General features: G+C 47.5%; 1 protein-coding gene across 1 annotated transcript in view; it reads right to left on the bottom strand.

The window, feature by feature from the left end:
- Positions 1 to 14,340, bottom strand: part of ILDR2 (immunoglobulin like domain containing receptor 2) — a 35,844-nt gene extending 21,504 nt beyond the window's left edge. The window contains exons 1-3 of the mRNA XM_031058113.1: positions 14,337 to 14,340; positions 9,168 to 9,500; positions 7,973 to 8,092 (exon numbers count right to left, since the gene is read on the bottom strand). Of these exons, the coding sequence (XP_030913973.1) occupies positions 7,973 to 8,092; positions 9,168 to 9,500; positions 14,337 to 14,340 (457 nt within the window). The remainder of the gene's footprint in view (positions 1 to 7,972; positions 8,093 to 9,167; positions 9,501 to 14,336) is intronic.
- Between the last annotated feature and the right edge of the window lie 3,222 nt (positions 14,341 to 17,562).

The raw sequence follows: 17,562 nt of genomic DNA, 5'->3' as shown, positions 1-17,562 counted from the left end.
CACACTGTTCCTTCAGGGAAGCCAGCAGCTGAGGCTGCCTGTGGTTGCCCCAGCAACGGGAGGCTCCCTCCACTGTCCCTCATTGAAGGCGGCTTTCCTCCCTCTGCTCCTGCTGCTGCCAGCAACAAGTGGAGCAAAAATCCCTCTGTCCTGCCAGCCAGTGGGCACAGGGACACAGGGACAGGGTGGCTCAGGGGTGGGGGCAGCACTGCCACCGGCTCTCACCTCCTGCCCTCTGCAAGCCTGGCCCACACAGGCACAGCCCAGAGCCAAGTGGTGGCCACAGAGAGAGGATCCTGGGGCAGCATCCTGGTGGGTCACACACTGCCCAAAACAGAGAGCAGGGCATCCTTCTGGACCCATGGCTGTAAGAGCAGGCAGGAGGCAGTCACAGCGCTCATGGCCAGCATCCACCCATCTCTCCATGCCTAGGATGCTCCTTCCATGGGCTTTAAGCTCACCTCCTTCTCTCTCGTTTCTTTCAAGGAAGTTTTAAAGTGGATGCTGGGGCTAGGTAGCAATTGGTGGGGAAGAAACAGTCCAGTAAAACATCCTGCCAAGAGACCATCTGGCCACACCACCTCTGCACAGAGCTCTGCCCACCTGAGAAAGGGCTGCAGGCACTGCAAGCCATGGCTGGGCACCACTGCTGAGTCACAGATCTGTGCCCCCACCCAACACAAGCTTTGTGTCCTCTGTGCAAGCCCCCACCACTGAGGGGATAGAGGGAGCAGACAGTGGCCCCGTTTTCCAGGGTTGTCCCAGGTGACTGTGTCAGAGCTAGGAGCTTGTCCTCATTCTGCAAGGATCTGGGACATGTGCCATCTCTATTCCCACCGTGCTGCTGAAGGGTTTTACCTGCCCACAGCGGCCTCTCACCAGGCACCTCACACGCCCCAGGCCCCTGCCAGCCTTGAAATGCAACGGAGCTTGCAAGCACCCCATGTGCACTGGCAGAGCACAGGAGGAGGGATGGGAGAGGAAAAGCTGAGGGGATGCAGAGCAGCTCCAAGAGGTGCAGACACACAGCAGAGGCCAGCGAGGACAGGAGTTAATACACAGGAGGCAGGCAGGCGACAGAGCAGTGAGCAAATAGCAGCGGAGCAGGGAAGACCTGGAGTCAAGCACACAATTAGCAGAGAGTCTGCAGAGAAGAGACACAAAAATAATTAGGGTAAGTGGTGCAGCTGAAAAGAAATGATGGCATGAATAAAGTAGGCGCAGGTGCAGTCAGAAACATGGCAATTGGGTAAATATGGGAACATGGCAAATACTGGCAGTCGCATAAATGTGATAAATACTGGGTAACTACGGCAGTAACTGCTGAACTGTTTTCCTGTTTGAAGGCTGCTTCCACAGCCCAGCCTGCTGCAGTGTGATCACAGGACACAGCAACTACAGAGGGAATTATTTCCTTCTCAGTGGTGGAACACTTTGCCAAGCCATGCCACAGCAAGAGGCCCCTGGCAAGGGACACTGGCCTGAGGAGAGGCTGGAAAGCACAGGAGAGGAAGTGTGGCCCTTGTAAATCAGACACTTTTCCAAGGCAGCTGCTGTGAGATTTACTGGAGGAGCATGGCTCTGCAAAGGGTCCCTCTGTGCTCCCTCTGCTTGGAGTAAACTTTATCCTTTCTTCCCATCCTTCCCTTCAATTGGACGGAGAAACAGCAGCAGTCCCTTTTGGAGATCAAAGTTTTAGCAGGCAACAAAGACCTCCAAGGAGGCTGTTGCCATGGCTGCCTTAGTAACCGCGGTCTTTTAATCACACCGGTCTGCTTTGTGAGCAGCAGCGTGTGGCTGTCGCTGGCAAATAAGGAGGAAAACAGGGGTAAAAAACCTTGGCAACAAGTAGCACTTCTAATGGGTGTGAAATAAATAACCAGGAATAGGCTGGGCTAGGATGAGGGGGACTGGAAGCAGGTTACAAAGGCGGCAGCACAGTGGTCGGGGGCAGTGCATCAACACTTTTCCAGGATTTTTAAGAGGAAGTCTGCCAATCACTTCCTTCGCCTGCTGGCACTACCCACCTCAGGTCACAGCTCAAGGTTGGTGAGCCCTCTCCATGGAGCTGCTCACAGACATTTTCCCAGCTGAGATGTGGGCCAACACATCCCCAACAACAAGGCCACCAGCACAACTCTGCCAACTCCTGTGACCAAGCACTGGCTCGGATGCTACTGGCAGCTTTTCAGCAAATCAGAGCAAAATCCTAAAACCAACATCATGTAGGGGAAAATTCTGCCAAGAACTTTTCAATCTCTGAAATCATGTCAAATTTTATTATACAGTCTCTCCTGGCATAGAAGAGACTCCAAACCTGGCTATATTTATACCAGCTATTGAGTCACTTTGCTGAGTAAGAACTGCCTTATTAGCATTGCACACCATACACACGTGTCCCAGTGGAGATTTATCCTCACTGAAAGTCAACACATGTCTCTATTAGCACATTAATTACTGTACAATATGCTGTGTGGATATGTATCTACATTCTTTACTTTACATTCTTTACTACTGTTACTATGGGTGTGAGACTTTTTAAATTTGGGGTTTAGCCTATATGGATACTGGCTGGTTATATAAACTGCAGAAGATGTCAGCTTGTTAGTTGCCAGCTGTCTCCAGAAATTAACACAAACCTCAAGTGCTAATTGTTGTTATTTGAAGCATAACAATGGGAGAAGCTTCAGCTTCTTACTTGGGGAATTTCAGGTCTGCCAGACTGACCTTGGTGCTCGGGAAGCGTATGGAATAAATGCTCTTGAGTGCAACCACACAGCACATACAGGGCAACAGAGGATCAGAAGGATCCAACATGGGTTTAGGAAAGGCAAGTCCTCCTTGACCAAGCTGATCCCTTTTTATGACGAGGTGACCCACCCTGAGGATGAGAGAAAGACTGTGGATGTGTCTTCCTGGACCTAATAAAGCCTTTGGGAGTGTCTCCCACAGCATTTTCCAGCCACAGGCTGGGGAAGAGTGGCTGGAAAACTGTGCAATGAAAGAGGACCTGAGGTGCTGGTCAACAGGAGCTGAACATCAGCCAGAGTGTGCCCAGGTGGGCAAGGAGGCCAAGGGCATCCTGGTTTGGATCAGGAACAGTGTGGCCAGCAGGAGCAGGGCAGTGATTGTCCTGTGCTCAGCACTGGTGAGACCACACCTCAAGTCCTGTGTTTATGTTTGGGTCTTCACTCTGAGAAAGGCATTGAGGGGCTAGAGTGAGCCCAGAGAAGGGAATGGAGCTGGGGAAGGGTCTGGAGCACAGGTATGATCAGGAGTGGCTGAGGGTGTTTAATCTGGAGAAAAGGAGGCTCGGGGGGGACCTTACCACTCTCTACAACTGCCTGAAAGGAGGGTGTGGAAAGATGGGTCAACCTCCACTCTCAGGGAAGAAGTGACAGGATGAAAAGAAATGGCCTCAAGCTGTGCCAGAACAGTTTCAGGCTGGACATCAGGAAGAATTTTGTCACTGAAAGTGTGGTTAAGCACTGGAATGGGCTGCCCAGGGAAGTGGTGGAGTCATCATCCCTGGAAGTGTTCAACAACAGGACGTGGCACTTAGCGCTGCGTTTTAGTTGAGATGGTGGTCTTCAATCAAAGGTTGAACTCAGTGATCTTGAAGGTCTTCTCCAACCTTAATGATTCTATGATTCACCATAAAATAATATTTCACTGATACACAGTTTATGTAAAATTAGCTGCTGAAGTGGATGGAAAAGAAAGCTGGCAATATCTATCTAGCAAAGCACACAGATCACTAACCACAGCATCAAACCAACAACTGGAGTTAGTGGAGTACTTTCTGGCCTCTTCCAGAACCTCCCAGGGAATGGAACCACTGTTTTGTGAAGCATGTCTAAGCTATGTAAAATCTCAGAATGCAAACATCACCGAGCTTGCACAGACCTATGGGCTCCAGGGTGCCCAGCTGAGCTGAGCTGTATGTTCAGGCACTGCTCTGTAGCTGTTTCAGCTTGGGAAGGGAGCAGTGTAGCAGCTTCCATAGGCCCCTGCACCTGGTTAGTAAATTCTGCCTCTTGGGAAGGCTTATTGGGCTGTATGCAGGGCCATGCAATGAAGCTGGACTGCCTCCTGATGTGAGCTGGTGACACGAAGCCAGGATGACACTGCCACTGCCCTGTGGTTCTGGTTTGAAGGTTACTCCAGGCACGCTGCATCCCTGCACTGGTACACGTGCAGTGCCCTTCAGAAAGGCTGCAATGAATTACTTCACTGAAGCCCACTGACATTCTCATATAAAAAAGCAATACACAGGGGCTACAAATAACAATATGATTAATAGCACTGTCTGTGTTTCAAGAAGCAGGACATTAGCTGCCAGCTACTACAACAGAAATGTAGACTTTCTTCAATTTAGGATTCAGCCTCTTAGTTTCAATCACACTAAAAAGCTTAAAAATTAAAATGTATAAAGTTTCAAAGGGATTCATTAGCACAGCTGTAATGTCAGCAAAGGTTCTCCTTTTCTAATAAAACACATGAATGCAGGGAGTATCACTTGATTCCTGATGAGGAATTGCTAAGTTCTGGACTAGTCTGCAACAGAAACAGAACATCCTGTTTGGAGATTCCAAATGCCATCAAAATGCACATATATCACAGTCTTTTAAGCTGGAAAAGATGTCTGAGATCTTCAAGCCCAGCCTGTGACCAAACACCAGCAGACCATGGAACTGACTGCCACATCCATTTTTTCTTTAAACACCTCAGAGACAGTGACTTGAACACCTCCCTGGGCAGCCCATTCCAATGTTTAACCAACCTTTATGTGACAAAATTCCTTCTGATGTCCAACCTGAACCCCCTCCCAACACAGCTTGAGGATGAAACCCCACCTTGCTACAACCTCCTTTCAGACAGCTGCAAAGAATAATAAGGTCTCAAGTATATTTTTAAAATATAATAAATATTTAATTGTATTTTTTTTAATTTAAATTCTCTCCTTACTCCAGAGGACATTCACCACCCCAATCTCCTGTGTTTCTGAGACAGAGGTTGCTACTCCTCTTCCCTGACCTGCACTGATTCCCTTAGAGAGGGTTGAAGTCCCTGACTAAGCAGAAGATACTGAATGGTCTTTTCAGCAAAGTACATAATAAGCACATGCCTAACATCAGGTATGCTTTACAAATCCTATCAGCTGTGCTGAGCATAAATGGATATAAATAAATGCTTGTATGCTTTTCTGAAATAAGTGTGACATGAGGACAGCACATGGGATTCTCTGATGCTACCCAGAGCTGACCAGCAGCTCTGAGTGTCCACATGACACGTCCAGGTAACAAAACCCAACATGCAATCCCACCAAGACCCTGGCTCCCTGGCTACCCAAGAGGTCACTGAAGGTCTCTGTGATCGTTTTCCTAGGAAAAAAGGAAATACTGTAATTTGCCCAGGTTTTAGATTTTGCTCTAAGTCATGATAAAGTGCCTTTTGATCAATTTTTCATCGTATGATTCACTGTATAAAAGCAGGACCCTGCATTTTTAGCTAAACAAACTTCCATTAATTTATTGATGCTATTAGTATGATATCTACCATTTTTGCTTCTCAGTCCTTTCATGGTTTCAACATGATATTAAACTGCCCTTTCATCCTGGCATTAATATAAGACCACTAGAAGGGATATTTTCCTATTTCCTTTTCCATTCTGATTTTTTCTGTCACCCCAAGGATAACGTGAGTGGATAGAACCTCTGCTCTATTCAAAATTCTAATTTATGCTGAAATCATGCAGCAACCCCAAAATAAGCCATGTAAATTGTATCTGAGAGACCACTGTCAGCAGGGAGCAAACAGCAATGTGCTCTGGGAATTGTAGCATCTCTCACACACTATCCCTCTGCTGCTCCAAACTCTCTAACAGGGAATCTGGGTTTCACCCAAAGAGCAGCAGAACAGCAAACAAAACCCTTTTATCATATGTCCTCTAGGACTGTAAAATTGCTGCAACCTACATCTGTATTCAGTGTCTCCCTCCAAGCAATGGGAACAAAAAATATCCCAGAATATGCAGAATATTAAGGAACAGGAACACTGGCTGCTTCATCCTTTAGCCATCAATAGGGAGAGATAAAGGAAAACAAAGAAAAAAGTAACAGCAAAGGCAGAAGGAAAAGAAAAAGGTGGGAAGGGGAAGAGGGGGAAGGAGGAAAACAGGTAGGTAATCCTGGATTGCACCAAAAGCTGGAATGCTGCCTCTACCCGGGAAAAGCAATATACAGAAGCTGCCTAACAGCATGAGGCAGAAGGAAGCCCACGACAAGTCTGCTTTCATGCTGCTGCCAAACTTGGCAGAGAGCTGCATCAAGAGCACGGTCAGCCCCAGAGGTGGAACAGAAAAGCAGATGTGGTCACGGGTGATGCAGCCTAAGCTATAAGTGTCCCCCAACATAACCACGATGAACTGGGGGCAGAGACATCAAGCCAGCTCCAGAGGAGGGGATTTCTGTGTTTTCTCCCCACAGCCTTCTGTACACACTGAAAAACCAATTTTTCCTGTTACCATGGTACTGTTTCATCATTGGTGTCTGAGCACAGTTGTAGATATACAAGAGGAAGACACCAAATCTTAGACAGGAAGGTGAAAAAGGGACAAAAATTCAGCAGCTCATCACTACAGAGACACAGGACCTCAGGAGAGGATTCTAACAGCTACCACTGCCACCTGGCAGAGATAACCTCACCTGAACTCACACAGGTTGGTCCTGGGCCTGTCACTAAGCGGCAGATGATAGACAGATGTCACACTGTGGATTTACACAGGAGTGTGACACTGTTTTCTGGAGTGACCAGGCTGACCTTCCGCTTTCTGACCTTCCACTCCAACTGTCCATTGTTTGGCTGACATTAAAGGGGTGAGGAGAGGCAATGGCACTGTGACAGCCACTCACCCCCATTCAGTCTGGTTTACCTGGTGATGATAACTACAGCTCCAAATATAAACACCAATTAAACTCTGACCTTTGGTAGGAGATCAAGGGACTGCTTGACATGTTCTACTGCACACCTCCACAGATCACCTACACACTATCAACCCAAGCTTTTTAATATTTCCATCATAGGATGCACAGATCTGTACACACAAGAGCCATGGTGAGGTCTTAAGGTAAGCTGGGAAAAACTCAGCTTGCTCTCCTGGGGCATCTAGAGTTGAAGTACTACAGCTGGCTCCAGGCATGTCAACAAAAGTCCCTGAAAGGCCCATTCCACTCTGCTTTCTCCTCTAGCTGGAACGGCTGCTTTTCTGACCTTTACAGTGAGCTGTATCATGGAAGCCACCACTGAGAGCAAACCCTGCAAATAGGTAAGAAACTGATCCTGCTCAGCACACTGCTCAAGGGAACTTAACAGAAGCAGAGCCAAGCACACACACCACAGAGAGGGAAGGTCCTGTTAGTGGCAGCACCAGGTCAGACCTGATTAGGATGACTGTGAAACTGCACCTCTAACTGGACAAGTGTTATCAGGCACACAAAAAAATCTCCCAAACAGACACATTCAACACAGTGCTTCTTGACAGCCTCACAGGTCAGAGGAGTGGGATGAGGACTGCAAAAATCACAGGATCTGATGTCTTCTGGGTGCCTGCTGTTAAAAGACTCTGTCTCAAGTGCTCATTTTGCTGCAAGTTTTTTGTTTTATCCCTTAAAAACAAGGGTTCTGCCTTTCCATAGCCCCGCACTCTCTGCAGTCATTTACGCCTGTGTAACGTGTGAGCAGTGTGGGTGTAAACATTACTATTCTGGTTTGGTAGCATTTGCCACCCACTTTGCCTAGGTGTGAATGACTGCACAAGGTGCAAGGCAATGGTGACAGCACTGCAGGGACTGTTTCACATAGCTCTTACACCCATAGTAATACAGTGCATGGGGATGGAGAGACAGCAAGAGAGCAGGAGGAAAGATGCATCAGGTATCTGCCGAAAAAGCAGCCCAACAAGAGGGCTCACCAAGCACAAGCAGCTCCACTGATTCTTCATTCTTGCCCTCCACATCATCTGGTGTGATAATAAGGCAGTAATAGAGGCCACTGTCTCCCCACATCAACTTCCCAATTTGCAGGTCTGCATCTGTTAAGGCAAAAAAGAAAAGTAAGGTTTTCCCTCCAACATTTACAGGAAGAATGCACTGGATCCATCTCTGTGTCCCAAATTAATTTCATTTCCTTTCTAAGAAGAAGGTTTAACCTCACCCAGAATATCACAGTATTCAGGAAAAAACAACAGGTCAGGACTTCTGTTTGTAGGTGAGAAATCAGATAATGCTGCAGAGGCAGCTCACCCTGCAACTGCCAAGAGCACAAGGGGTCACTAATGTCTCTCTGTCCTTCCTGTCACCTAGGGCATGGGTCCCAACACTATTCCTGTCATGAAAAAAGGGCTTAGACAGCATCTGTCTCCTCTACAGCACCTCAGTCATATGTGAAGAGGTTACACAGAGACAAAGGAAAACACTCCCTCTTGTGAGGCTGATCACATGCCCTCCACACCAAAGAGCCTCCACTTCTGGCTAGGTGGTCTCCCCAGTCAATCAGACACTTTGTACTTTGGAGGGACAAGGTCTCTCACACAGCCTTCCAGACAAAAATGTTTAAGGACCCTGCCATCCCTCATCTGCACCCAACCTGACTTCACCCCACAGAAATCTCTCCCCTTCACTCTGCCCAAGGCTGTGTGAGTTTAGGTTCATGACAGGGTAAGCTGGTGAAGTCTGTGGCTGAGCAAACATGAGGTGTAGGATAATCTTGGTATTTCAGAACTAAGAAAAAAGCAGTGGCATTTGCAAGGAAGAAAAACCTATCCTGCAGAGACTGAATTTGTATCTCTTGATGCCACCCCTTTGCTAAGGAAAAATCTATATACATGGCAATATGCAGAAGTCAGGAATAAAAAGCTTCCACTTCATGGAATGGAAAAAAGGATATTGTCTTTGAAGACCTAGAGTTAATTGAAGGGAAGTGTCAAAGGAAATTCCCTTTGGGTCTAGGATTGGTTGGCTGAACCTAAATGTCTGCCATACAAGAGCTCCCTTCCCACAGCCGTTTCTAAGGGAGCGAAGTGAACAATTACTGCCAGACTCCAGTGTCCCAAATTGCTGAGGGTCCATTGCAGCCCCCACCAAGCATCCCTGGGGTAGGAGAGTTACCATGGACAATGCTGACATCTCTTTCCTTGTAGAAGTCTCCTATGGTGATGGCAGATCCCTGCTTGGAGGCCACGACACGGACTGTCCTCCTGCTGTCCACACAGTCCAGGTAGGGATCCCAGTCCAGGTTCCTCTTGCTCATTGTTTGCAAGCCAGAAGTCACCATTCCCAGAGCTTCTCCCATTCTGTCCTGGCAGTAGGATTTGTACCTCCACTGTACCACAGCTGGTTGGGTGGAAGAAGTAGAGAAATGGCAGCGAAGCAGAGCAGGCTGAAACAACATGGCCACCTTCTTCTTCTCAGGCACGGTGACCTGCAACCCTTCCACCTCAGCTAGAAGACAAAAACATCAGTATCATATGCCTTGGCACTGCTTGAAGAGGGAGCTACTGCATTTTGTCACAGCATTATTCTCCTCACATACATAAAATTGTCCATCTGTTTCAGGTGCTAGGGAGCAACACTCCTCAATGTATGTAAGCACGGATGCTGGCAGCAGAAATAAGTTTGCTTTTTCATAGCTTACAGTCACAAAGAAAAACACAGCATGATAGGGCTGAAGGCTCAAATGTAGCATCCTTATGCTATGGAAGCCCTAACACAATGGTGAGATGATTCACAGCTTCTGGGGCAGGTTCAAACATAAGGAAGAGGTATTTTAGGGATGGCCATGCTCCACTTGTACAGCAGGTCAGCCAAGGGGTCAGATCCTGAATTCATGACAATCCCACTGCAGAATACGTCACCTCCCTCCCCATTTCAGTGGCACCACACCTCCTCTTTACAAGTCAGGCAACACACAGTGCCTGGACCAGCACATTCTGCACTGGTGCCCAGTTAGTGCTGCCTGCTCTGCCAAACTCCAGAGATGCACAAAGGAGCGGATCCAAATCACAGAGCTCTTCCCAGTGCTGGCAAGTAGCACTGAGACAAACTGCTCCATGTGGGAGGTGTGGAGAAAAGGGGCCCAAACCCTCAAGTTTTTCACATTCCCAGGGAGGAGAAGGATCTCAACATATAATGTTTATCTAGCAGCTGACAGGAGAGCTGCAGCCTGGACCTGATGCATCAAGGCCCCAGAGAAGATGCAGGGGACTGCTGTTACACCCTTGTGTAGCTGAGGGAGAGTCAGTGAGCAATGCCAGCCTTCCAGAGAGTGAGGCCCTCCACCCACCCACAGGGATATGGCCAAAACTCCCCCACACGCCCTTTGTTGCTTCCCTCCTTGTGCTGCGGGCAGCAATGTCTGGGAGCACTCACACAACATCAGAAAAAGGGAATCAGGTTCAGTATGGAAAATGTTGGTGTTACCACACCCCTCACCCAGAGCAGGTGGGAAACAGGAAAAAAAAAGGAAATACAAGGAAATATTCAAGACAACAAAGCAGAAGAGAAAGTCTACACAACATCTGCAGAAGGGACTGGTGGACTTGGGGAAGCTTAGTGAGGAATTAAAAGACTGAAGACAAAGAAAGACTTCCTGATATCAAGAAGCAGAAGAGAAAATGCAAGAAAGAAGAAAAAAGAGTAAAGATAAAGTATCAGAGCAAATATAAGAAACAGAATGATAAGCGAGATGACAATCAGGAAGCTCTCATTCAGTTGGAAGAAGCTGGAGAAGGTGTCTCAGCCCAGGTCAAAATAAGTACAAAGGGCTGCAGTCAGGTTGCAGGAGATTCAGAAATGATGTAGAGAAGAGAGGAAATGGAGTCAGCAAAAATAACCCACCCACTCCAGAAAGCAAAGATGAAAAGGAGATGGAAATTGGCAAAAGAAAGTGAAATGACAGGAGATATCTTTAGAATGGGGAGGGGGGGAAGGCACAGACTAAAGCACTGGAGCTTGAAGCAGACAGAGAGCAATAAATGCATCAACTGTATAACAGCAGGCATGAAGAGACAAGGTCAAGCTGGAGACAGCTGCAGACCTGAAAAGCAAGAGTGAGCAGAGACTGCATGATCAGGATTCAGAACCAAAGGGAAGTGAAGAGGCTGATAAAACAGTGAATATTAAATTCAACAAGTTATCACCGTCTGCAGTGATACACTGTCTGCAGTGAACTGTAGAGCACAATGAAGTCTATAAATCCCAGCTGGAAATGGAAAAACACAGCATGGAGAGAACCTAGGGGAAAGCTAATTTCAGAGAGGCAAGGTGGTCACTGATACTAATAGAGCTACTAATCTAGACAGGGTTTGACCTTGGGGACTACTATGTGAAGGCTGGAGGAGCACAAGGGTGCTCTGGCATTTGCACAGAAATGCTATGTTATGCATATAACGAATGCAGGACACCGTGCACGTTGTGCTTGGGCCATGTGGAAGTCGCACAGGAGGTTATCAGTTTTGCCAGAAGTGCCTGGACCCAAATCCAAACACTGATGTGGCTGCTCTCCAGAGTACCACCAAGCACAGCTGAGGTCTCCCACAGGACAGGCAGGGAATGAGGCAGCTCCTGCACTTTCCTGAGACACAGGCAGAGAGATTATTCAGGAAGTGGCAGCTGGGACATCTCTGCCAGGCTTCCTTTACCCAGGGACCATGTGGCACTAAGGGAATGCCACCACTTGCCTCTCAAGGTGAACCAAGTGGTGATGCCTAATCCTCTACAGAGATTCACACCTTCTGGGTTGCATCTGAGCACAAGAAACATGAAGAACACCTTGAAAACCCAATGGGTCCATGTCAGACCAGTGTCTGGCAGCTCCATGACCCCTCACAGTGTGAGGCCAAAGCCAGCATGTGGCATGAGCTGATCAAGTGACTCATCATGTTACCTCAGCTTCTGGGATAAAACAGTGACACACTGAATATTTAAATCTTTCCCTTGTGAACCAAGTACGCTGCTTGGAAAACACAGTGCTCTCAGCTACCCATGCACCACAGCCCTCCTTCCCTGTTAATGAGATTAATGAGTTTGGCAAGCCAGGGACTGCTTTAATAAATGATTAGCTGAGCTTTAGCAAATTCTCATCTGACTAACTTTCCCCATCCTACCCCCATGTGAATGTCTACATCAAGAAAAGAAAAGCAGCTTTTGGGAAAATACAGGAGTTGTTCTTCTACAAAAAAGCATTTTGGAGATGTGCAGAAAATTATCTGGCACGTTCTATATCCTATCCCAAGCTCTTTATTAACTTAAGTATTATTTTCGGATTCCTTCCAGGAATAGCATTTAAGAGCAACAGAGTGTCTCAGATTGGGAGACTGGAGCAGAGGAAACTTTAGATCTATTTAAGTTAAATTATATATAATTATATATGGCTGAATTGGGAAATTATACACCTGTTATTTCCTCTGCCAAAAAAGAATTACTGGAATTGATTCATGCAGTATGTCACTGCTGTAAGAGTGTCCACCAAAAAGGCCACCAGGATGTCTGATTGCCTGAAGACAAGATGGTGGCTTTACACTGACCAATTATGTCCGGGCACAGGATTTACAGGACTTCCTCACCTCCAAGAAGAAACTGCTGACCTCAAAATGTAGTGTAGCCAAGACAAGAAAAGCCTCAGATGTATCAGAGGGCAGAACTCCGAGTTGTTAATAGAGCAGAGAAAAAAAAAGAGTGAAATACGTGAAAAATTATGAGAAGCTTAGTGACAGCACCATGGTAGCTCTGCCTAGTTTAATACAACTAGGACTAAAAAGAAACTGAATTGTGTTGTGCTATGTTTTGACTGATGCAGACAGAGCAAAATTAGCCTTTACTTCAAAGTCATGATGGAAATGCAATTCCTGCACTCTAGAGAAGGAACCTGTTCATTGTGAATTTCACAATGTTTCAAGTTCAACAAGAATAAAATCTAGCTCCTGGGAAACTCACGACTACATGACTATTCTGCTTTCTTCCCTTCTTGCTCTCCTAAACCCAAAGAAGAAGGTCTGAAAAATATTAACCAATTGCATCTTATAAACACAGTTATCCTTTCTCTTAGAAAATAAAAAGAAACCATGATTTTGTGTGTCTGTACAAATATATATACACACACAGACTCCCGGAGAAAGAGCTTAAAAATAATCACACTTCCGAAATATAATTGTATGGGGTTTGTCTGTTTCAATTGGCAATGTGCATTTGTCTCCTTGCTCTGATTCCTTTCCTGAACTATCCTCAGATTATGCATTCAAACTATGCAATCAACACTACACACAAGCTACCACTAATACATTTCACTGGTGATTAAAGAAAATTCCAGGAAGCGATTACAGAGGGGATATTTGTAAGGGCGGGTTTGAGCCTGGTGTGCCTGATCTTCCTAAGCCCCTTCCCTGAGCAAGAGAGAAGGCAATTGAGAGGTGATAACTGAGGCTTTTGCTTTGCCACTGACATCCAGAGAAGCCTATGCCTCCCTGAGATGAGATGAAATGAATCCCAGGAAGATTTAACTTCACTACACAGCCTCTAGGAATAGAATCACAGAATGGTTTGGGTTGGAGGAGACCTTAAATATCATGTGGTTAGAATAAAATTGATCTGAAGCACCAAACCCTGGAAGGAATGGCAAGGCCAAATTCTGTAGTTCGGTGGAACATGTCTCAGGCTGCATCCTTCTGGAGCACATAAGACTGGAGTCCAAGAGAAGGAAGGCAGCACAGATTATCCTTCAGGTCACATGGGTCTCCCTATCTGTTCATGCATCTCATCTCTTTCTTTGCAATTATTTGGCTCATGCTACTTCTTGCCTGAGGTAGTACAGCTGATTCTGCGAAACTGCAAAAATTGCATCCCCCATTTTCATGTACCTTTATTGACAGGGGTGGCAGTTGTGAACACAGGAGAATGGAAATCACTGGGTCCTGAACCAGGCACCTCAGAAACCTACTCCTAGATTTTACCTCAGGGCTTTGGCAGAAAAGCATCCATTCCCTGGTAAGAGACAGTGCCCTTAGGGTAGTTTATACCCTTTCCCAAATAAAATTAACTGTTGGGCAAAAGTTTCGTTGGTTTTGGTACCTTGGATGCTCTGCATCATTTCAAAGTGCTCTCTCCCCCACTGCTGAATACTGCCACACCATTTATACTTTCATATGTGCATCAAGCTTGAATCAGGAAGAGCAAGATCTGGGCTTTGAGACCAGAAAGTCAGAAATTATAAAGAGATGTGTAAACAGATGAATGGAGAGCCAGTGGGATCACTGAGATTGTATTGTACAGGTTCTTGCCTACCCATGTTGGACTAAATCCAATCCATGCAATTTATCAGCAAAAGCCATCACCATCAGACTGTGTCCAGTGCTTATGGGAAATTAATTGGATGTCTTGGTCTGGTTCCTATCAGACTTGTGTTCTTAGCAACGTGACCACTGATTGTCAACTTTTTTTGGAAGCAAGAAACCAATGCCTGAACAAGTCAGCTGCAGCTGAGGTGAAAGCATGGTTCTGTCTTCACACATCCACAAAAGTCACCCTGGATGCTCTCAGGTGAATTATCCCAGCTCTGGACACCAGATCAAACCCACCCTGTCTTACTGCTGTCTGAAACCTGTTACAGTTGTCAGATGCCTCCTGATCTAGACTTGGTTCAGCATCCCAGAAATCATTCCCAGGAATCTCACTCATCAGAAGCCTGAGAGCAAAGCAAAGCAATGTGAAGAATCCCTCCAGGCCTTGTAACACCAAGGCATAATACCTGTCCTTGGGGGGGCATTGGGATATACAAAGCTGCCAGTCTCACTCAAGGTGACCTCACAGGAATACAAAGCAAGAAAAACATGAGATTTCTTCCCAGTTATGCTACACTTGCTATGCTCTGTGAAGCCAGGCAAGGGAAGTCAGATGAACACTTTAAATTAAGACCAGTAAAAGAGTCCAATCACTTCCCTGCCTTCCCAAGAAGCGTGATCAGCTGGTCACAGAAACAGCAAAGACACAACTGTGCTCCAGCATGCCCCCTCTGCCTGCCCCCCTGAACTGTGGCTGGGAAAGAACAGGTACAGCAACAGTATACAGGGACTGAGTGCTAGATTACTGGTGGAAAAGCACTTATCAGAGAGAAAAGATCTCATTTTAACATGGACAGTCTTCTAATTGTAATTTTTCCAAGCTTGGTCCAAGTTGTGAGGCAGGAAAAATTTGATCTGCTTGTTCTGTACTAAAACTGAAGTTCAGTCGCCAGCACAGCACTATGCTCTTGTTTCAAATGCATTAGAAATTACAGCATTAATAAGAAAATGGTAAACACAAGGGGAGGATTCATTCCAGAATCAAGCTGCACTTGGTAATTTACAAGAACAGGCTTTACAGAGGGACTGAGGATACTTGGCAAATTGTGTCTCCTTTTTATAGAATGAGAGCACAGTTCCACACATATCTTAACCCGTGTGACCTCACAGGAAGGAATAAAGAACGACCTGCTCTTCATCCATTTGCTGTTGTTATTAAAACACTCGCTTCAGGCACGTGGGAGAGCAGGACAGGAAGGGGAGAAGCCAAAGCAAATCCATTGTGCCTCACACAGGATTTTTTGAAATTGCCCTAAGAACTCACAATGCGCAAAACCAAACAAAAGATAAATGCAAGAGCCAAAAATTAAAGACAAACAAAGGACAGAGAGGAATTGCTGCTGGGAGGAAAGGGACTGAAAGTGCTGATTAGAAATTTCTCAGCCCACCTCGAGGAGGGAGGAGGGGAGGGAAGGGAACGAGAGCCTTCTCTTTCGTGCTCCCTTTTGTCTCCCTGCTTCTTCCCCATCCTGCACTCTGTCCCCTGGCCCCTCCACCTCCCAACCCCCACTCCTCTTCCCCAGAGTGCAGTGTACCACTCTGGCTGGATTAGGGATCCTTACCTTGATGCAGACCTTTCATTCCTTTGCACAGCCACTGGGGAGAGGAAAATCTCGAATCCATGTTTGCTAGCTAGCCCCCTCCTCCTTTTCTGTGCAAACACACACACACACAGTCACACACCTTTGCTTATTTGCTCTCTGTCGGCTGTGAAAAAGGACATCAGCACCTGATTTATGGCTGGGCAGCAGCGGCGGGAGGCTGGAGGGGAGCAGGAGAGCACGGAGTGCCTCCATCCCTGAGCACACAGCTATGGATAACCTGTTGCCTGCCGGAAGCCTGTGCCTGCCAGCTCTTCACAGCACCATCTGCACGCAGCCCTGTCTCGAAACCACAGGGCTAGAGGAAACTGGAAGGTCTTCCCACTGCAGCGGTACCTCTCTCACTCTCTCTGCATTGACCCTGCATGCTCCAAACACTGCTCGCTGCCAGGAATCATGAACTGCCCTCAGTGGAAGGAGAAAAGTGTCAACAGCCCGGTCTTTTAGCTTGATAAAAAAAGTCCTGATTAGCCTGACACGTCCAGATAAAGAAGCTCTTTAGAAAGAGGGAGGAATGTAATGTCATGGGTCCTTGGATGCTATTTATCAGCACACCACTATGGCTAGTAGGAAAGGAGGGGCAGCTGTGGGTGCGCTGCCACTCCGGACCAACTCACTGAAGTGGGATACATTTGGAAGCAGCCAAATGGCAGGCAAGGAGGAAGGGAGAGAAGGGAGGGAGAATGAGCTGGAAGCTGCTGAAGCCCCAGATGAGGCCGTGAAACCCTGGAAGGGAGCAGTAGGCAGGCACCGGTGTTGAGGATGACTCAGAGTGAAAATGCAAGGAAAGGGGTGGGTGGGTGGTGGGAGAGAGGTGTTATGACTAAAAGCCGAATTTACTGCTTGTGAATCCTAAATCTGAATAGGAAGAGGGAAGAGGCTGAGGTCTTTTTTGTGGGATACATAGGTGACAGTGGGAAATATATGCCACTTAACCCAAGTGTGTCTGTTTTTCTTCTTTGAGCCTGTAACCAGCCTGCCTGGCTAAGTCATCCTACTGCAGCTTTTCCTATAGCCTGCTGCTCCTGCCTGTGCCTGGCTGCTGCACCGGCTCACCGGACGCAGATCTTGCTCCTGACCTGACACGGCTTTCTCTTTCTCCCCGGCTCCCGGCTGCCCCGCCGCTCTCACCGTGCTGTAACCCCTTCCCTCCTCTCCTTGCCCAGCTCTCAGACCCAGCCCCTTTCCAGCTTGTCCCCCCTGCCCTCTCCCCATCACCGAGCTCTCTCTGCTCGCCTCTCCGGCTCCCTCCCCCTGCCCTAGGGAGGACTTGCCCGACCTTTTCGGGAGGCGAGCGGTGGGCGGCGAGCTGGGCTGGGGGGCAACTGGGCTGACAAAGGCCTGGGTGAAGCTGCACCGTCACGGGGAAGGCCCTCCTGGAATTCTGCCCCTCTGGAAGCAGAGGCAGGGCAGCCCCCTCCTCTCACACCTCTGTTGAGACCGCATGTGCGGTCAGGACGCGGGGTGAAGGAAAAGTTCCTGCAATTGTTCCCGGCACGGCACGGGGGGAGCCGGGGGTTCGTCGCCATCCCTCTCTCCAAGGACACTCCGACACCCCCGGGCCGGCCG

This window comes from Geospiza fortis, unplaced genomic scaffold (genome assembly GCF_000277835.1).
Source record: "Geospiza fortis unplaced genomic scaffold, GeoFor_1.0 scaffold72, whole genome shotgun sequence".
Classification (NCBI taxonomy): domain Eukaryota; kingdom Metazoa; phylum Chordata; class Aves; order Passeriformes; family Thraupidae; genus Geospiza; species Geospiza fortis.
Note: the sequence above shows the minus strand (reverse complement) of the source record. Positions and strands in the feature narration are given on the sequence as shown.